Source organism: Rhinopithecus bieti, unplaced genomic scaffold (genome assembly GCF_001698545.2).
Source record: "Rhinopithecus bieti isolate Rb0 unplaced genomic scaffold, ASM169854v2 scaffold_81659, whole genome shotgun sequence".
Taxonomy (NCBI): domain Eukaryota; kingdom Metazoa; phylum Chordata; class Mammalia; order Primates; family Cercopithecidae; genus Rhinopithecus; species Rhinopithecus bieti.
Genome location: NW_016837762.1, coordinates 1,571,069 through 1,591,376, shown reverse-complemented (window position 1 = coordinate 1,591,376; position 20,308 = coordinate 1,571,069). Strand labels below are relative to the sequence as shown.

At 47.0% G+C, this 20,308-nt stretch overlaps 1 protein-coding gene across 1 annotated transcript in view; it reads left to right on the top strand.

The window, feature by feature from the left end:
- ALOX5AP (arachidonate 5-lipoxygenase activating protein) overlaps positions 1 to 16,686 on the top strand; it is a 46,526-nt gene extending 29,840 nt beyond the window's left edge. The window contains exons 3-6 of the mRNA XM_017865961.1: positions 336 to 435; positions 4,376 to 4,446; positions 8,166 to 8,247; positions 16,205 to 16,686. Of these exons, the coding sequence (XP_017721450.1) occupies positions 336 to 435; positions 4,376 to 4,446; positions 8,166 to 8,247; positions 16,205 to 16,367 (416 nt within the window). The 3' untranslated portion in view covers positions 16,368 to 16,686. The remainder of the gene's footprint in view (positions 1 to 335; positions 436 to 4,375; positions 4,447 to 8,165; positions 8,248 to 16,204) is intronic.
- Positions 16,687 to 20,308: the final 3,622 nt, after the last annotated feature.

Sequence of the window (20,308 nt, the reverse complement as noted above, 5' to 3'; positions counted from 1 at the left end):
TTGACCCTGAAAGCACCGTGTACTCAATCTTATCTTGGCATGACTGCTCTGCTGTGTGGAACACCTGCTTTCCTTGTTTGTCTATTCCTTTAGGCTGTAAGATCCTGGAAAGTGGGGGCCGTGCCTTGCTCACAACTGCGTTTCCAACACCAAACACAGCGTTCATTAGAGAGCAGCTGCTGAGTACATTTCTGCTAAATGACAGTTGATGGAGGACATTTAGGGCTGTTTGGAGGTCAAGTCAAGGAGGCGTTTAACATTGTAGTAAAACAAGGAAGTAACAGGCTCCAGAACATGCCCACAATGAACCAAATGCAAACCTTTTTTGTTGGCAGGATTCTTTGCCCATAAGGTGGAGCATGAAAGCAGGACCCAGAATGGGAGGAGCTTCCAGAGGACGGGAACATTTGCCTTTGAGCGAGTCTACACTGCCAAGTGAGTCTAAACCCTGATGTTGCTAACAGGTGGGGGCAAGGGCAGGGGGATCTCCTTCTAGGAGTGATGACACCCTTAATACCACATGTCTGTCTGAGCCAACTTTCTGAGCGCCAGGGAGCTAAGGAAGGTTGGATTTCACCAGAGAGGCTTTGTGGACACCCTTCCTCATCTTAGTGAGTGCTAGTGTCAAAAGAAAGGGAGTGGGGATATGGGGCGCGTTGGCGGAGTGAGGTGTGATCTCTGCAGCTTCAGAAAGATCAGAGGGAGTCATTTGGTTAGGGAAGTTGACCTATTTCCTGTGGGGTTAGACCAGGGGTGTTGTTGTGAACACCAGCCATGACTCACCAGTCTTCAGAAGCCACAGGAGGACACGCTGGTGACAGCCTTCAACTCACCTGCCCCTCACTTTCCTGCAGGTGGAAGTCTGGAGGTGACACCAGTGCATTTTCTAACACAGGGGCTTCTTGAGCAACTAGAATAAGAACAAAAAGAATGGGGACATTACACAGGTGCTTTCCCCCTCTCTCATTCTTTTCTTTGAATAAAAAGGCTGTTCGAAAACACCTGAGCAGCTCCTAAAGATGGGTGCAATCTATTCAGGATGCAAATCCGAATGAATGTTATTCAAATCCTCCTCTCTCCTTTATGGAGAGTGTATTTCAAGGCTCAGCCAGCGGTAGGTGTGTTGGGTACTATGGACTACGGACTAGGGGCCTGTCACAGAGGAAGGCCTCATGCTAGGGAGCTAAGGGAGGAGCTGGCCTTCAGTTCCAGCCCACGAGCAACTTTGATGTCCCCAGAGATCCTTCCAAAGGGGGAGTCATGGTCACCCAAGAAAAATGCATTCAGAATGCCAAGAATGGTGCAAACGCAGGACAAAGATTCACACCGCAGGGCTGGAGTCCCTGGGCTCGCTGCTGGCACCATGGGAGGGAGGCTCCCCTTCAGCGGTACCATTGGTTTCCCGTGAATTAAACTGGCTTCAAGGGATCTCGACTGAACAGGCCTACATCACACTCACCGATATACTTTCTCTTCAGTCCTCCTCATCGAGGTATTTTTAATTGTTTCAGTGAGGTGTAGGCAAGCGGGAATTGGAAGGAGCGTCTCCTCAGCTCCCTCCCTCCGCTCCGAAATTGCTGGGCCGCTCTTGAACACATTAGTACGGTAGTCACAGTCTGACCGCCTGGCCCCTTGCCCTCTTTGGGCATTTTCCTTTCAGACAGTCCCTGAACACTCACAGTGCTGTTGCAGCGGGCCACCCAGATCTCCCTCTTTCTGCATGCTCCCACATGCTCTGGGCTCCACTCCCTTCTCCCAAGCACTTCCGTCCAGGGCTACTCCAGCAGTCCAAGCTCAAGGAAATCCTTTGCTAAACTGATTATAGAGAGGTTTCTATTTTAACATCTAGGCCTTCCATGTATTAATTCTCAGAACTAACTTAAGATGTTGAAAGGTGTGATTTAAGACATTTGAAAACCATTTGGAGGAGAGTACAGAAATTGTGTCGGTTGCTGTCAGCCTCTTTGCACCATCTGCAGAGAAAAATACTAGGGTCCCACCTCGGACACATCCACATGCAAGAGGTGCAAAGGAGGTGTCTCTGATGAGGCAAGGTCAAAACTTCTCCCCAGACGAAATCCAAAGACAGCATTCCTACTATGCTCTATCAGTTTGGAAAGAGAAACTTCTGCCAGGTGACTGCATTCTCACTGGTCACGTTGTGTTCCTATGGACTCCTCAGCTCAGCCAGTTTGGAGAAGTTATGGCGCGATTTCACTGTTTGTGGTTAGAAGTTAGGTTTCCATTTTGCTGGCAATGAAGAAGAAATGGAGCAGGCCAGGCTGTGTAGTTTCTGCCATGTTCCCCCAGGAGTGAACAGCTCTGTTTCTAAGAAGCCATGGTACTCAGACCTGGCCTCACTGGTTGCCAGCCTCCAGATTACAGAAGTGCCCTTTGGTTGGTGGTTGTGCTGTGTCATTTGGGAAGGTCGTTTGGAAGTTCCACAGTCGTTGTGGGGCTCCAGAGATGAAAAGTGTAAGAGGATAGTGGAAGGTGCTTATTGCCGCTCAGGCATCCCCACTGTGTGGGTGCTTCAGCCCAGCCCTCAAAACCCACGGGTCTGTACACTCAACCTCCATGAGAGGGAAGGTGAAGGATGAGGGAGGGGAGAGCCAGCCATGGAAAGGTAGGAACTAAGCAGGCAGGGTGGAGAGTTTTCCGTAAGATAAAAATTGTCTAGATACTTCTGAGGTTCTATTACAAAGACCACTTCCTCCCTGGGCTTGCAGAGGGAGGAAGCCCTCTTCATGTATCTGTGTGCCTGTCTGGGTTATAAAAAGGGCCAAAGATCAATGCAGCAGGCAGCTACATGCTGGCAAAAGCCAGAGGCAGCTGGTCTGTTTGCCTGTGTCAGGAAACCACTGGGAATAGGGTTGTGTGTTATTCTAGGAGAAAGTCGTCCCAGGAGCAGCTTCCCCAGGGGCATCCAAGAACACTGAAAAGGGTTACAAGATGACCCATGAGGCTGCAGGAAGAAATGAAGCTTTACTCATTTTTAACATATACACGGACAGTAGTATGTGTATGTAGTTTATATGCAAATATACTTGTTACAAGGTTGCATGCTCAAAATGTTTGGTTGATGGTGTGTGGGATCATAAATGTTTAGTGACCATGGCTATCAAGGAAAAATAGCATGAAGGACAAATGATACTGGTGGATTAAAAAGACAGATGCAAGTATTTTTAGCATAAAACACAACTGCTGACTGATAGAGATAGCTCAAGATTCTGGGGCAGCTGCTGAACAGATACCCCAGGCAGATCGGCTCAGACTTGGCCTTAATTAACGGGCCTTGCCTTCACCCATCTCCCACGAGGGCACTGCTGAGTCAGGGTTTGAGAGCTAAAAGGAATTGGACCTGGACTCTGTTCACGTGTATATTTTAATTCTAATTAATTTTTTTGAAAGACAGAATCACACTCCATTGCCCAGGCTGGAGTGCACTGGCACCATCTCGGCTTACTGCAACCTCAGCCTCCCATGTTCAAGTGATTCTCCTGCTTCAGCCTCCTGAGTAGCTGGGATTACAGGCACACGCCCCCATGCCTGGCTAATTTTTGTATTTTTAGTAGAGACAGGGTTTCGCCATGTTGTCTAGGCTTGTCTTGAACTCCTGACCTTGTGATCTGCCTGCCTTGGCCTCCCAAAGTGCTGGGATTATAAGGCATATTGTTTTAAGCCACTCAGTTTGTGGCCACTTGTTACAGCAGCAAGAGGAAACTCATACAATCGTCATGTGAACGCACAGGAATATGGTGAGTTAAGAGAGGATGGGTGTGAAACATCCATGGTAGAGTGAGAACTCTCCAGGGAGTGAGGACTGTGCCCAGCACACAGTGATCACCCACTCAGTAAGCTAACTTTCTGAGCACCAGCTTTTTTGAATTGACCTTGGTGTCTTTAATGCTTGAAGATCACCTTTCTTTGCTCAGCCTGACTTGCTGGCCTGGGCTGATTTGTGGATCTGATAGAAAAGTTTCCTTAGTTGGGCTCTTCTCCCTCCCCCACCACCCCCACACCAGTGTGGCCACATCCTCTGTCTGCATTGCTCACTCTTCAATTCCAAGAAGCACAGGTGCACTGCCAGGAACAGGAACCCTGCCAAAGGAATACATCAAGAAACCAAGTCTCCCTTACGCATCACCGTAGGAACAGAGTTAATGGATTATGAACATGTGTTTGCTTTATACCATTGTTTCCCAGGTGGCAGCTGGCTGCCCCATCTTATTGGGTAGATGTAAGTGGAATTATGAATGGGATTTATGTTTCATACATGATGATGATGATTAACTTCAACTTTCAGGTAATTTTCAGACCATATTGCAGTAACTTGGTATCTGATTGTTTTTCTCCTTGTTTATTTATTCTGCAGTCAGAACTGTGTAGATGCGTACCCCACTTTCCTCGCTGTGCTCTGGTCTGCGGGGCTACTTTGCAGCCAAGGTAACTCAGACTTCCCTTTGTTCATTCTCCTTCTATAAAGTGCATCTCAAGGAGGTTCAAAGGGCAGGCTTTTTGTTGAAAGGACTTTGCCTGACCCCTGGCTCCCATCTGTGAAGCCCTGGAGAGGTGAGAGCCCTCGGGAGGCTGTGTTTCAGGCATGCTCTGCGCCCGTGCAGAGCGCATGTGATAATGCATTGCTAATGCTTGCTCCCTGGTGGCTGGTTGAGAGCTGCTGTGCTGACAAGGGTGGTTTAAGGCTAAATGTGACTCAGAATCCTTAAGCAGTGTTAGTTCAGATACAAGGGCATTATAAATGAGAGTGCCTGAGGGATCTATTCTGGGGCCACTGTGACTGGGCTCTTCTGCTGATAAGCTTCCAGTGTGGTGGCCCTCCTTCAGGCATGTTTCCACTGAGCCACGGGCTGGATGCCACATCCCTGGCTGTCCCACGCTTAGCAGCAGCCCACAGGCTTGACTTGAGCAAGTTGGAAATACAGATCAACTTCCAGAGTTGATTTAACATTGAGTGAAAATCAGTCATACTTTTGGTCCCCTTTCGGGGCCATGCCTGGCACTGTGCCTGGTGGCCGATGGGCATGAACTGGCCAGCTTCTGTGGCCCTGGAGGGCACAGGCAGAAAGGCCACAGAGTCCCATGATGAACTATGTAAGACTTATTTTTGTCTCCCCGCTCTATAAAGTAGGTAGAGTGGCTCTTATGTCCCTTGTTACCTTTCAGGATACTTTGATTCAGAGAGATGAAGTAACTTGCTTTCAGCTACTCAGCTGGTGAATAACACAGGCAGAATGAGTGCCTGGGTCTTTTGGCTTAAAATTCTGAATTTTTCACAAAAATCCTCTTACTTTATTCATTTACGTAATGAATATATATTGAAGAGCTACTCTGTGCCAAGCCCTGTGCCTAGATATACAGTGATAAATAAAAGAGGTGGCGGTGAAGCACAGGCCAGCTGGCAAGATGGGCCACAGAAGTCAGGGAATGAAGACAATGACAAGGGTGGGAAGCGCCATGCGGGAAAAGAACTAAGTTCAGTGACAGAGCAGAGGTGAGGCTGCAGCAGAAACCACTTAAGGGACACCACGTGGCACTCCTTCTGTGCTGAGAAGGCTGTCAGCAAGCTCACCATTTATTTCCTATTTTCTATCCTCAGTTAAATAGGAAACATGTCTCGCATTACTCGAAAAATCAAGTCAAACTATGCTCTTACTAGGAGTTACAGTTCTTTTCATGTCTTAGATGATGTTTGATCTAGATGAATGCGGACTTGCTGTAACCAGATAAATACAGTGGGAGTTTGAAGGTGTTTCGTAGCCCTGGAAATACGTATTTCCTGTCAAAACAAGCTTTGTCATTGCCAGCAGACAAAATCATCAGTAAACCTTGGTTGATAATCATGATTTCTTATGAATAAACAGATTGTGGAATTTTTTTGAGCAGAAAGGAAACCCAAAGATAATTCTAGTGCAAATCCCTCACTTCATAGAGCAGAAGCTCAAGTCCCAGAGGAACAAATGGCTTGCACGAACATCAGAATTTTAGAGCCTGGATTTGTACCCTCCTGATGCCAGCAGCCCACTTCCCTGCAGGAGGCACCCACCTTCCTTGCACAGGGGTTTGAGTGGTCATTTTCCACCCATAATCTCTGTTAGCTCATGTTCAATTGGGTTCCCACTGAAAGAAAAATGGACCAATAAGTTGAAGCAGAATCACTGAGATGGTACAACATAGGAAAAACTTCGCCCAAGGCAAATTGTGATTGTGTGACAGTTTTGCGATTTTTAGAGAATAGCATGGGCCAGGCACAGTGGCTCATGCCTGTAATCCCAGCACTTTGGGAGGCCGAGGCAGGCGGGTCACTTGAGGTCGGGAATTCAAGACCAGCCTGACCAACATGGAGAAACCCTGTCTCCACTAAAAATACAAAATAAGCTGGGCGTGGTGGTGCATGCCTGTAATCCCAGCTACTCGGGAGGCTGAGGCAGGAGAATCACTTAAACCTGGGAGGCAGAGGTTGCGGTGAGCCAAGATAGCACCATTGCACTCTAGCCTGGGCAACAAGAGTGAAACTCCATCTCTAAATAAATAAATAAATAAGAAAGAAAGCCGAAACTCACAGTTTCTCTTTTGCTTTGATTTTCTTATCTGCCAGATAACAGTAGCATTTTGGAAGGCAGGAGGAACTGTGGAAAGAAATGGGTTTTGGGGAGTGGCTGATTGGAGGCAAATCCAAGGACGCTCATTGCTGGTGTGTGACTCCAGGCTGTTACTCCGCTTTTCCAAGCCTCAGTTTCCTTATTGTAAAACAGGCCCATGGTCTAGCTAGTAGCATTCCTATGGTGAGTGAAATGATATGTATAAAACTCCCAACACAGTGCTTGGCATATACCAGATTGAGCCGTGTAAAACTGCCAATATCTGACTATTTATGACCTACAAAAATAGCATTTCATACGGTTCCGCCTAACAACTGAAGCGCAACAAATGTTATTATTGATAATGCGGGTGGCGGTGATAAAGTTTTGTAATCAGAAAGACCTGGTTTCAAATTCCACCCCTTCACTGGCCTTATTTTCATTCATTTCACAAATATTATTTTGAAAACCCGTATGTGCCAGGCACTATGCCAGGCTCAGGGATGATCTAGAAAAAAGACAGATGTCCTCATGCCTCTTGTGGCCTGAGCCTCAATTTCCTCATCTGTCAGACGGTGACAGTAACACACTCCTTACCAGCGAGCTCGGAGGATTGGAGACTCAAGTTCCTCAAACGCCAGGAGCACTGCGGCAGGTGAAAAGTATTCCCTCAATGGCAGCAGGTTTTAGACGGCTTTTATATCTGTGGCTCCAGATAACATTAGTTCCAGCTGAGTTAACTGCCAGCGCTAAGCCTTCAGGACTTCATAGGGTTATTGGGGGTGTTGCTCCAGGCAGTTTCCCAAAAGGCTAGAATGCAAAGGGAATCTCCTTCCCTAGAGATCTTTTCTAAACGGTAACTGTTGGTTCAGGAAAGGTTAAACATTGTGCTGCTGGGAGGCTCAGGGTGAAGGGTGTACTTTTAAGAGAACCAGTTTCAGAGCTGGGTTCAGGGTTTAAGCCCTACCCGCTGCCCCCTTTTACCAGCTGACAGCCTTATGCAAGCCTGGTGGACCACCTGAACCCACGTTTCCGCAGCTGGAAGTAGAAACGTGGGTACTAGTTACGTTGAAAGGACTCCCGTTAGATGATGGCTATGCAAATACCTTGTAAACCAGGGGTGTCCAATCTTTTGGGCTCTCTGAGCCACACTGGAAGAAGAGTTGTCTTGGGCTACACATAAAATACACTAACCCTATTGATAGCTGATGAACTAAAGGAAAAAAAATCGCAAAAAAAAAAAAATATCATAATGTTTCTAAGGAAGTTTATGAATTTGTGTTGGGCTGTATTCAAAGCCATCCTGGGCCATGTGTGACCCACAGGCTGTGGGTTGGACAAGTTTGTTGTAAACAATGCCATGATGCCGGCATAAGGTCATTATTATCAGTATTAGGAAGGTTCTTGGGTTTCCTCTAGCCCTTGGGCTTTTTTTTCTGAAGTGCACATGTCCTCTGCTAGATTTTGTGACCAATGTTGATTGCCTAATGATTGTGCTCAAACTGGGCTAACGGCATGTTTTGGTGGCTACGAAACTGACACAGGTGTTTTCATTTCTCCACTTAGTTCCTGCTGCCTTTGCTGGACTGATGTATTTGTTTGTGAGGCAAAAGTACTTTGTCGGTTACCTAGGAGAGAGAACGCAGAGGTAGGTGACGGGGACTACTAAAGAACTATGGAGTGATTCCTGATTTTTGAGCAGGAAGAGTGATAATTCAAAACAATATTTTACTAGATTCATGGCTCTGTAGCACCCCCTTGGGTGGGAGGGGGAAGGCTGACTAGGACCTCTGATCCTTCTCTCTCTGAGCTTCGAAGACTGAAAATACAGCTGGGGGGACTTGCCCAGTTTTCTCATTAAGCAATTCCTCTGCATGGTGTTGACTTTCAAAGGGTGCTTCAGTGCTGTTCGCTGCACATGCCTTGCAGTCCCACACCCTGCACTCCCGCCTTACAGAGTCTGGCGCTGGAATGACTTTTTGTGTCTGGGTTCCCAGGCCTCCTGGGAGTGAAACCTTTGACTGTTTGTCTAGAGAAATGAGAATGAACGCTTGCACCTTGTGATAAGTTGTCCTGAGGAACAGACCTTCCAGGGGCCAGCAGAAAGAATGTTGGGAAAATAAGATGCAGACATGACAGCCGGGTGCGGCGGCTCACGCCTATAATCCCAGCACTTTGGGAGGCTGAGGTGGGTGGATCACCTGAGGTCGCGAGTTCGAGACCAGCCTGGTCAACATGGTGAAACCTCGTCTCTACTAAAAAATATACAAAGAATTAGCCAGGCATAGTGGTGGGCGCCTGTAATCCCAGCTACTCGGTAGACTGAGGCAGGAGAATCGCTTGAACCCAGGAGGCGGAGGTTGCAGTGAGCCAAGATTGCACCACTGCACTCCAGCCTGAGCAACAAAAGCAAAACCCCATCAAAAAAAAAAAAAAAAAAAAAAAAAAGGTGCAAGCATGAGACTGTGAAACTGACTAGCATCACCATTGCATTGTTTATAGATGTTGCCAGACAGAAAGCCCCAAAGCAGCACAGTACCTTCCTGACACCTGGATTAGGAAATCTAGATTTTAGTAGCATAAATGCTGATACTTACAGAAGAAACATTTGAGTTAGAGTATGCCATCAGTTCCTTAGAGATTGCAATTCCTAATGCACTAGTAGGGGTCCAGGTGTCAGGAATGCATTCTGCAAGGCTGCTGCCCCAGGTGCCGACCCCAGCCTTCCACACCATTTTCCCTTCTTTTCTATGTTCACAGCCGCTCTGTCTTTTACAATAGCACCCCTTTCTAGTGGCTAATGGGCTCTATGATTAGATAGCATCCTTCAGTAGTGATAAAGGCAGTGACATCCTGGGGAGGTCAGCGGGTGAAAGCGCTATATCTGGAAAACCTGAGAGCCTGTGAAGCTCAAGGACTTGACAGGGTTAGACCACGAGCCGGGCTGCAGCTGGAAAAAGAATGACTGTTCTTTCGGCAGATCCTTCCCTGTGCCATCTCTTTCTTCATTCTTCTCTAGTATTATTCTTATTTATCCTCTAAAACCACAATTCCATTATCTCTCCTATTCTTATCAACACTGCCCTAAATGATATTCTTTATTCTCTTTTGCCCTGGAAAACCTCTATCATGCCTTTTCCCATGTGATTACCTTATTAAGAGTAGGGGTGGAATGTCTAGCAATGAAATAAGAGAATCTTCTCTTTTGCCTGGCTCCCTGTGCAGCCCTATCTTACCCCTCGCAAAGTCCCAGGGATGTGGCTCAGTCACTGCTCCTCTCTTCATCTGTCACCACTTGCTTAAGATCCTACAGCTGCTTTAATTCCGAGATAATCTGCAGAGCATGACAAAATGTGTCCACCTACCCACATGTCCTTTTAACTTTAAAGGTTTTACTAACTGATTCCTATTAGGGAACGAACAGAGGTGACAAAAATAAACAATAGAAGATTGGTTTATAAGAAATCTTTAAAATAGTAGATTTCTTCAGACCTCATTGAAATATAAATGGCCTGACTTCTTATGTCCCTCCCTGATCTCCTGCTTTAGATAATAAGAATATCCCGCCAGCTCCGTAACCCACTGTGTGCATGGGTTCAAGATCCCCTTCTCCTCCCCTGTGGGTGTGGTAGGCTTTACTAATGAATCATGGTGCTCTTTCTTGCAGAGACCAAAACTGGCCTCAGAGTCCTTCTTAACACAGATACTGCTTAACACAACCACTCTGAGTAGTTGTCATCAGTAGAAGTAATAGATACTAGAAGAAATGTCTAAGCCTAATCTAGACCAAAATACGGCCTGATATAGATGCAAGCCAGAGGGGCTCTATGGTTAAATGTAAGGAGATTTTCAATCCTGCCTTCCAGAAGCTACTTGTTGAGAACTTCTTCAGTTAGGCCCGCCTCCTCACCAGGTCCCCCTTCTGTTCCTGGGTTATGTCACACTTGGAATCTGCAGACACCTAATGCCCTTGGGACCTACTGTAGTTCTTGACCTCACCAACCGAGGAGGAATTGCTTGATGAGATTCTTCCCCTGGAATTTCTCTCTTGGACCCCAGATAGTCCTTTGCCCCTTTCCAGAAGTTGCTTCAGCCCTGTCCACTTCGGAAGTTCAGTGTCATCCTTGGTCCAGTGGGCAGGGAAGACATTGCACAATGTATGCCCCAGTCTGAGCTTCTTCCTTCAGGCTTCAGGCTGCCCTGCGAGGATTTTGTAGTTCCCTTTTTAACGCCCTCGAGAAGTTTCTAGCTCTTATTTTCAGCCCTTCATCTTACTCTCTGACCCCTTCCTCTATCCTGTTTAGTTCACCTGTAGCAGTTACTACCCAGCAGTTAACTGAACCCAGTTCGTTTCTTTTCTTTACTTTGTTTTCTTTTTTCTCTTCTCTTTTCCCCTTCCCTTCCGTCCCCTGCCTCTCTTTTCACTTCACCTCACCCTTCGCTCCCTTCACTTCCCTCCCCTCCCTCCCTTTCCCTTCACTTCACCTCACCTCACCTCACCTCACCTCACCTCACCTCACCTCACCTCACCTCACCTCATCTCACCTCACCTTACATAGAGTCTTGCTCTGTCGCCCAAACTGGAGTGCAGTGGCCTGATCTTGGCTCACTGCAACCTCCACCTCTTCCCAGGTTCAAGTGATTCTTGTACCTCAACCTCCTGAGTAGCTGAGACTACAGGCGTGCACCACCACACCCAGATAATTTTTTGTATTTTTAGTAGAGATAGGGTTTCGCCATGTTGGCCAGGCTGGTCTTGAACTGCTGAACTCAAGCAATCTGCCAGCCTCGGCCTCCCAAAGTGTTGGGATTATAGGCATGAGCCACCCATGATGCCCAGCCTGAATCTTGGTTTCTTCCTCATTCATTTAAGCTATCACCTGGGCCCAAACTCAATGGCACCTGGCACCAACTGGCAACTGACTCTTGGCCTTTTATCACCTACCTTCCCTAGCGGGCACTAGGTTGCTCCCTCTTCCTATCCCTCAGAGTCCTGTCCTCAGTCAGGGCTCCCACTGATCCTCTTGGCAATTTGAAGTTCTCAGCTCAATGGTGGGTAGGCAATGACTGTCAACGCTTGAGGCCAGTGAACTCAGGTTACCCTACTCCTCCTTCTCCTTAGTTGCTCACTCACTCCTCATTCACTCAACATTCATTCAGTAGATATTTGCTCCCTGCTTTGTGCCAGGTACCAGGTCAGTTGCTGAAGGAATAACAGTGAACATAACAGAGCCTTTGTCCCCAAGGAGACCCAAGGTGTCTCCTAGAACCAGGGGCACATTGCAAGACCAAAAATATTCAACTCACCAAAATAAACATAGACCTAGTTCTCAAAACGCAAGAAGACTGATTCCTCGCTGTTTTTTCTCCTCAGCATCAATGTTCTAGAGTCTGTGGGCCCCTCCAAGTGTGGAGTATGGTGATACTTCACCAGAGTTTGAGGAGAAACATTCTTCTTTTGGAAGGCCAGGGAGCATAGATGGATATCAAGGCTGCTGTTTCTAAAAGCGAAACCCGCCAAACAACAGTATTAGAATCATCTGTGGTGCTTATGAAAGATACAGATTCCTGGGCCCCATCCCAGACTTGTGAATCAGAATCTCTGCCAGAGGAAGCCTGAACATTCGCATTCTCAGATGATTCTGCATTCTCAGAGAACACATTCTTTAGGTGATTCTTATACACACTGGAGTTTGGGAATCGCTGAAGGCTGTTCACTTCTCTTTTCTGAGAAATGATTCATTCACTTCAGAAATATTTGCAGAGGTCCTGATTTATTGGATATTTGTGGGTGGGTAGAGGAGAAATATCTTGTCCTCACAGAGCTTACAATTTTTATTTTCTTTAGAGGTCACCAGGCTTACAGTGAGACTTCCATAAGTTCTGAAAAGAACAGAATTGTAAAACAAGAAGGGACTGTAATGTTTTCTGTTCCTACCTCGTATTTTGTGCACATTAAGAACCTGGGGTGGGAAGTGGGAGAAGGGTGGTGACTGGTGGGGGGCCACAGAGAGCTGAGTCGGGGTGGTCTCGAACTCCTGAACTCAAGCAATCTGCCAGCCTCGGCCTCCCAAAGTGCTGGGATTATAGGCATGAGCCACCCACGACGCCTGGGTGGAACTCAGGGCTCTGGGTGCATGGGCGCCCTCATCTCCCACACTACGGCACCTCATCCTAGGAGTGGTTAGCACCTTTGAGATGGGAATTGTTTAGCAGGATGCTTTTGTGTTTTCATGTAAGTTTATGCTGCCTGTGGAGGGCACAGCTGTTTCAAAACTAATAGCCAAATCCTAGTCCCCAAAGTCTGAAGGCATCCTTAGGAAGTCACTGCAGTGCAAAGCACTGGACTCTGGTCTCACACAGGCAGGTCTGAACACCTGCGTTGCCTCTTGCTGGCTGTGGGACCTGAGGCAAATCGTGCAAGCTCTCTGCTCTGTTTGCCTAGATGGAAAATAGGTTCACGATACGCCCCCATAGGATGGCTGTGAGAATGAAGGAAGTCCCAACAGATGCTTAATAATTTAATTCTGACCTTCCTCACTCATTTAGAATTATGTACCAACTTTTAGAAACAATGAAAGATTAGTGATTCTCTGTGGTTGGTATAAAAAAAAAAGAAACATGAAAGAGATATCTTGCTCGTTCAAGGGCTAATGACCCTGGTGTGCCCAGTCTCGGCCCCCAAGCTCTTCCTTCCCTGCTCACAGCATTTCAGATTCTCCGCAGCTTGGCCTGAGCCTGGGGCAGGTTCGGCATCTGCCCACCATGCTCACTTGCCACAGCTGTGGCCCCATCTCCAAACCTGAGATACTTAAAGGTACAGCTAATGACGTGCCCGACCTGGGGTCACATTCCCTGAGCCCTGCAGACAAGGGAGCAGGAAGCTGAGCTTTTATCCTCCACACCCTGTACACGGCCTGGGAAGAGTTAAAGCACCCTAGTCCTAATGCTGCGGGAACCACATGCCCTGAGACCTTGGGAAAATCCTACCTGAATTGAAGAACACCACTATTTCATCAGGAGGCGCGGCCATTTCATTTTTCACTTCGGTTTTATCTTGAGCGTAAAACAGCTTCGCAAATCACTTTTTCTTGTTTCTGTAATGAGCATATGGTGGCCTCATTTGTGTGATAAATCTGAGCCACCATGATATTTGACTTTTCACAATTTAATTTATCTGAACCCTCTATTCTCTGGCTAAAAAATATCCTTTACTTGGACTTCTTTATTTTATTTTCACTTCCCTTACCAGCACTAGCAGAGGGCTCTGTACTCATCTGCTGGGGCCGCCATAACAAAGTCCTGCAGCCCGGGGGGCTCAAGCCACAGAATTTATACTCTCACAGTCCTAGCAGTTAGAAGTCCAAGATCAAAGTGTGGGCAGGGTGGGTTTCTCCTGCGGCCTCTGTCCTTGGCTTGAAGAGGGCCACCTTCTCCCTGTGTCTTCACGCTGTCTTCCCACTGAGCATGTCTGTGTCCAAATCTCCTCTTTTAAGACCCCAGTCATACTGGAGGAGGGTCCACCCATATGAGTTCATTTTACCTTAATCATCTCTTTAAACACCCTGTCCCCAAATACAGTCCCATTCTGAGGAACTGAGGGTAAGGATTCAACATATGAATTTTGGAAGGGACCTAATTCAGCCCACAACACCCTCTTTCAGGATGTTTATTTTCCCCCGTAAGGAGCTAGTAAAGATGTCTTATCTCATGAACATAACTGAACAGGAAAACAGGGAGAGAATGAAGCTGGCTAAGGAACAGGGCTGGTGTCAGCTAGCAGTGCTTTTCCCATGTGAGTGGGTCCCACAGGGAGCTTGTTAAAATGCACATGCTGATTCATTAGGTTCCAGGGAGACCTGAGATTTCCCATTTCTGACAAGCTTCCAGTGGGGGCTGATGCTGCTGGTCCATGGACCATACTTTGAGTAGCAAGGAGCTTGATACGTAATGGCTGAGTGAGTTTCAGACTCCTGCTGTAGAAAAATTATGAGTTGGCTGGGCATGGTGGCTCACACCTATAATCCCAGCACTTTGGAAGGCCGAGGTAGGCAGATCACCTGAGGTCAGGAGTTCGAGATCAGCCTGGCCAACATGGTGAAACCCTGTCTCTACCAAAAATACAAAAATTAGCTGGGCATGGTGGGAGGCGCCTGTAATCCCAGCTACTCAGGAGGCTGAGGCAGGAGAATCGCTTGAACCCAGGAGGCAGAGGTTGCAGTAAGCTGAGATCGTGCCACTGCACTCCAGCCTGGGCAATAGAGCTTGACCCAGTCTCAAAAAAATAAATAAATAAAAATAAATTATGAGTTATATTATGAGCATGTGGGGTGCCTTTCAAATTGATAAGATTTCTAATATTAAACCTGTGGATGCCAAATGCTGCTCTCTCTGATTATGGCAGGAAACGGCACTTGGCAGCATGAAGTTAGCTGCTGAGCTGAGCTGGCTCATCTCGTTGTGCGGTCCTGATTGCCTAAAGGTGCCTTCCCGGGATCTTTACTAACAACCTCTTGAGTCATTTGGACTTTCCCAACCTGTTAGCACCACTCAATGGGCCAGACATGGTGGCAGTCAGAGGAGGGCTCTGCAGAGGGAGGGCAGACGCAGGGTGGCCTCTGCGTGCCATTAGGGGGTCACATCTCATTGGTGGATGCAGTTTAGGATTTAGTGCCTTGGAGAGAAGGATAGAGTGTATCAAAACATGTCTCCGCTGGGCATGGTGGCTTACGCCTATAATCCCAGCACTTTGGGAGGCCGAGGTGGGTGGGTCACCTGAGCTCAGAAGTTCAAGACCAGCCTGGCCAACATGACAAAACCCCATCTCTACTAAAATACAAAAAGTTAGCTGGGCGTGGTGGCACGTGCCTGTAGTTACAGCTACTTGGGAGGCTGAGGCATGAGAATCACTTAAGCCCAGAAGGTGGAGCTTGCAGTGAACCGAGATTGCACCACTGCACTCCAGCTTGGGCTACAGAGTGAGACTCTATCTCAAAAACAAGCAAACAAACAACAGCAATAACAACAAAAACCAAGTCTCTCTCGCCACTCAAAAATGCAAGGGCCTGTCTCTCATTGCTGGGTGCCCAGCTCTCATGAATGTAAACGTGAATTACTCCAGGCAGCCTCAGGAGAATAAAATGAGCCCTCAGATGCCGAAGCACCTTTCAGGTTCCACCGGTTTTATCGGCTCATTTAAACTTCACTTCTAACACAGTCCTGCATTACACATGTGTCTGTCCTTAGGGGCAGCTACAGAGAGGGTCTTAATGGTCCTAATGCTCAGTGAGGATGCCCAGTGATCAACAGAACCTGCCACCTTCAGGCCATCAAGGAGCTCTGGAGTTAAGGAAATCATGAGAGCCCTCGCGGTAATGGGTTTTGAGGTCTAGGCTCTCTTCGCTTGGGTTTGAAATAAGTTCAATGGCTAGTAATAGCTGAGACACTTCCATCCTTCGTATGAAGTAAATGGGAAAATGGAGCATTGTTGAATCCAGGGAGCTATAATTTAAACCCCATGTATCTAAAAGGGGTAACATTTTTGTGTGTGTGAAATTGGTGTCATTTGCACTGCATCTACAGTTTTCTTTTTCCTTCTCTTCCAGCACCCCTGGCTACATATTTGGGAAACGCATCATACTCTTCCTGTTCCTCATGTCCGTCGCTGGCATATTCAACTATTACCTCATCTTCTTTTTCGGAAGTGACTTCGAAAACTACATAAAGACGGTCACCACCACCATCTCCCCTCTACTTCTCATTCCCTAACTCTCTGCTGAATACAGGGTTGGTGTTCTCATCTAATCAATACTACAAGTCATCATAATTCAACTCTTGAAAGGATTCTGCTCCTCTTCAGATGGCTGTAAATCTATTGGCCATCTGGGCTTCACAGCTTGAGTTAACCTTGCTTTTCCGGGAACAAAATGATTTCATGTCAGCTCCGCCCCTTGAAAATGACCATGGCCCCAAATTTGCTACTCCCATGCATTTCATTTGTTTCCTCACTTATCCTGTTCTCTGAAGATGTTTTGTGACCAGGTTTTTGTTTTCTTAAAATAAAATGCAGAGACGTGTTTTAAGCTGATAGTTGAGGGGTTTTGTTAATGGCTTTCGGGGGATGTATCTCTATATCAACAAACAACTAGTTTGTTTTCCTCAAACTAAATGATAATATTAAAAATACACATCCTGGCCGGGCGCGGTGGCTCATGCCTGTAATCCCAGCACTTTGGGAGGCCGAGGCGGGTGGATCACTTCAGGTCAGGAATTCAAGACCAGCCTGGCCAATATGGTGAAACCCTGTCTGTATTAAAAATACAAAAATTAGCCAGGTATGGTGGCGGGTGCCTGTAATCCCAGTTACTTGGGAGGCTGAGGCAGGAGAATCGCTTGAACCCAGGAGGTAGAGGTTGCAGTGAGCCAAGATCACACCACTGCACTCCAGCTTGGGCAACAGAGTGAGACTCCATCTCAAATTAAAAAAAATACACATCTGACTTCTGGAAAAATTCCTTGAAGATCTTTTGTGACATCCATCCCTCTTCACACAGCCGTGTGAATTAGGTTGGTATCTTCATATGCTAGCATTGTGCCCAGCACTTCCATGTTATACAGTTTAAAATGTTCTGTAATTCCCTGTGGGAACCTAAGATAGTGCCAGGCCCATCATAAGTGCCCCCAAATATTGGCAAGCCAATGAATAAATGAATGAATGAGTTTATGAATCGCTGGCTGGCTGTATTTAATGAAGTGTGTGTGTTGAGCCATTTCCCACAGTGTGGACAGATTTGTCTCACAACGTGGGCCTCTTCCCAAAGGCCCTACCACCTAATGCCATCACACTGGGTTTTCGATTTCAACATGTGAATTTTGGGAGAGTGCAAACACTCAGACCATAGCACCATCTCAGTAAATGTCCCACTGGTCACTCAGTTCACAGTGACAGTGATCCAGCTGCTGTCGTGCCAGGTACCACTTGGCAGAAATAGCACAACTTGGAAGATGGCAGGGTGTAGTCAAGATTCCAGGACCCCCAACAGAGAAGCCGGCTCTTATAGGGGAGCCATTCATCAGGATTGAACTCTCAGTCAAGGTGGACAGTAATAGGTGGGTCTCCGTTATTCCCCAGGTGAGTATCATGATGGTCACAGTCCTAGGAAGGATGGGAAGCCTCCCTCAGCTCTCCCCAAGTTGCCTGGTTGGGCAACAGAGATGGTGGAACATGGAGTCTGGCGTGGTCTGAGGCCTGAATCCATGTGCCTCATGTGTGATGCTCAGGCAAGAGGATCTCTCAATTCAAGGGGGAGGGCTGAATGAGCCTTGCTTTCCAGGCCTGTCTGATGGTCCAGGCTGAAGCCCCTCGTGGCTTGCACTGCCAAACCTCACCCAGCAGGAGCTCCTTGGCATTGACTGCTTCAGGATAGTTGCTTCTTCTCTGAGCTCTCTCTAGAGAGCAGTGCTCTACCATCCAAGCTGGGCTTTTCATTTCTTCTTGGTAATAGGGAAGGCATGGCACGTTGCAGGATGGAAGTGGCCCCCAGGCTTCCTCATGCCTGGACTTGCTTTGGAGGATGGTCAGGTGATCAATAATCCCGATTTGCCTGGCATTGAGGAGTTTCCTGGGATGTGGGCCTTTCGGTTTTTTAAAAATTATTTTTATTGATACACATATTTGTAGATACTTGTGAGGTGCATGTGATATTTTGTTGCAAGTGTGGATTGTGTAACGATGAAGTCAGAGTGTTTAGGGTTTTCATCACCTTGATTATCATTTCTGTGTGTTGGGAACATTTCAAGTTCTCAGTTCCAGCTAGTTTGAAATAGACAGTCCATTGTTGTTAGCTATAGTCACCCGACCCTGCTGTCAGACATTGGAACTTACTCCTATCGAACTGTGTATTTGTACCCATTCACCGAACTCTCTTTGGGCTTTCGGTTTTACAACTGGGATTATCCTGGGAAAACTAAGGTAAATCAGACGCTCCAAGTGTGAGCTAGATTATAATAGGCCCAGTGGATCCTGGGGACATCTTAGCTTCCCGAGGTCATGCTGTCCAAGCTGACCATGGGGATTCCAGAGGGTGGGGAGAGGAAATGATGCAATGGCCTGTCAGAGGCACTACTGGGTGGGGCCTGGGGCCAGAGTGCATGTCTAAGGGATTAAGGGGAGGGGAGAGCAGCCTTCGTAATTATGAAGAGGAGTCTCAGGTGCACAGCTTCTGATGCGGGACCCCTCCTCTAATTGAAGGCAGCGTTGTGTAATGCTCAAATTCCCTGTCTTCAGAGTTCCTGCTGTATCCCACCCTCAGTTCTGTGACTTCTCCCTAAGCCTCACTTTTGCATGTGTTACATTGGGATAATAATAGTGCCAAACTCAAGGGATTGTTGTGAGGAATAATGAGGTAAAGCAATTGAAAATATTTAGCACAATATAAGTGCTCAGTAAAAGCCATTATTATTATTTTATCATACTAGTTTTCAATTCCTGCATAGCACATTCTTGCAAATGTAGGGACTCAAAACAATATAAATCTGACAGTTTTTCTGGGTCAGAGGTCTTACCAGGCTGTAATCAGACGGCAACCAAAGCTGTGATCTCAGCTGAAGCTCAGGATTCTCTTCCCAGCTCACTGGTTGTTGGCAGAATTCAGCTCTTTGCAGTTGGAGGACTAAAGCCTACAGTCTTCAGTTTCTGGAAGCCTTTTCTCTGGCACAGGTTTCTCTACAACATGGCCATTTAAGTCTTTAAGGCCAACAGGAGAGCATGATTAGCATACTTTTTTTAAGTGACCTTTAGACCCTTTTGTAAAGGCTTATCTGATTAGGCCAGGCCCAAGTGAGCTTAAAGTCAACTGATTAGAGACCTTAATTACATCTGCAAAGTCCCTTCATGTTTACCGTATAACATAACTTAGTGAAAGGAGTGAAATTGCAACCAGGTTCTGCCTGCACTCCAGGGAAGGGGATTCTGCAGGAGTGTGGGTCACGGGGCGTTTATTTTGGGATTCTGCCTACCTCACTGAGTCAAAATGAGTCAAAAGTAGCTGAATGGATGTGATGCTGAGGTTCTCAGGCAGCAGCAGTGTGTGTATGTGAATGAATTCATACTTGTGACCACCTGGAAAGAAAGGAGGCTGTGGTTTCCTCCACCTCCTCCTGACAGGCAGAGAAATTTCTCTTTTTTTTTTTTTGAGACAGGGTCTGGCTCTGTCACCCAGGCTGGAGTGCAGTGGCTTGATCTCCGCTCACTGGTTTACTGCAGCCTCTGCCTCCCAGGTTCAAGCAATTCTTGTGCCTCAACCCCAGGTAGCTGGGATTACAGACACACACTGCCATGCCCAGCTAACTTTTGTATTTTTAGTAGAGACGAGGTTTCACCATATTGGCCAGGCTGGTCTTGAACTGCAAGTGATCTGCCCACCTCAGCCTCCCAAAGTGCTGGGATTACAGACGTGAGCCACCGTTAACCACTTTTCTATCTCCTGTGGGAAAGAGCACAGTGAAAGAACAGATGAAGCTGAGACATGTAAGTGAACTCCTCTCTCCTCTCCATTTAGAGTAAAATAGGATTATTCATACTGAGACTCTCCCTGGTTGCAAAGAGATAATCTGTGCAACTGGGTTTTCACAATTATCCCCTACCCTGTGCTTTCCTCATCTGTCTTCCTCATAGCTCAGGCTGCTATAACAACACACCATAACTGGGT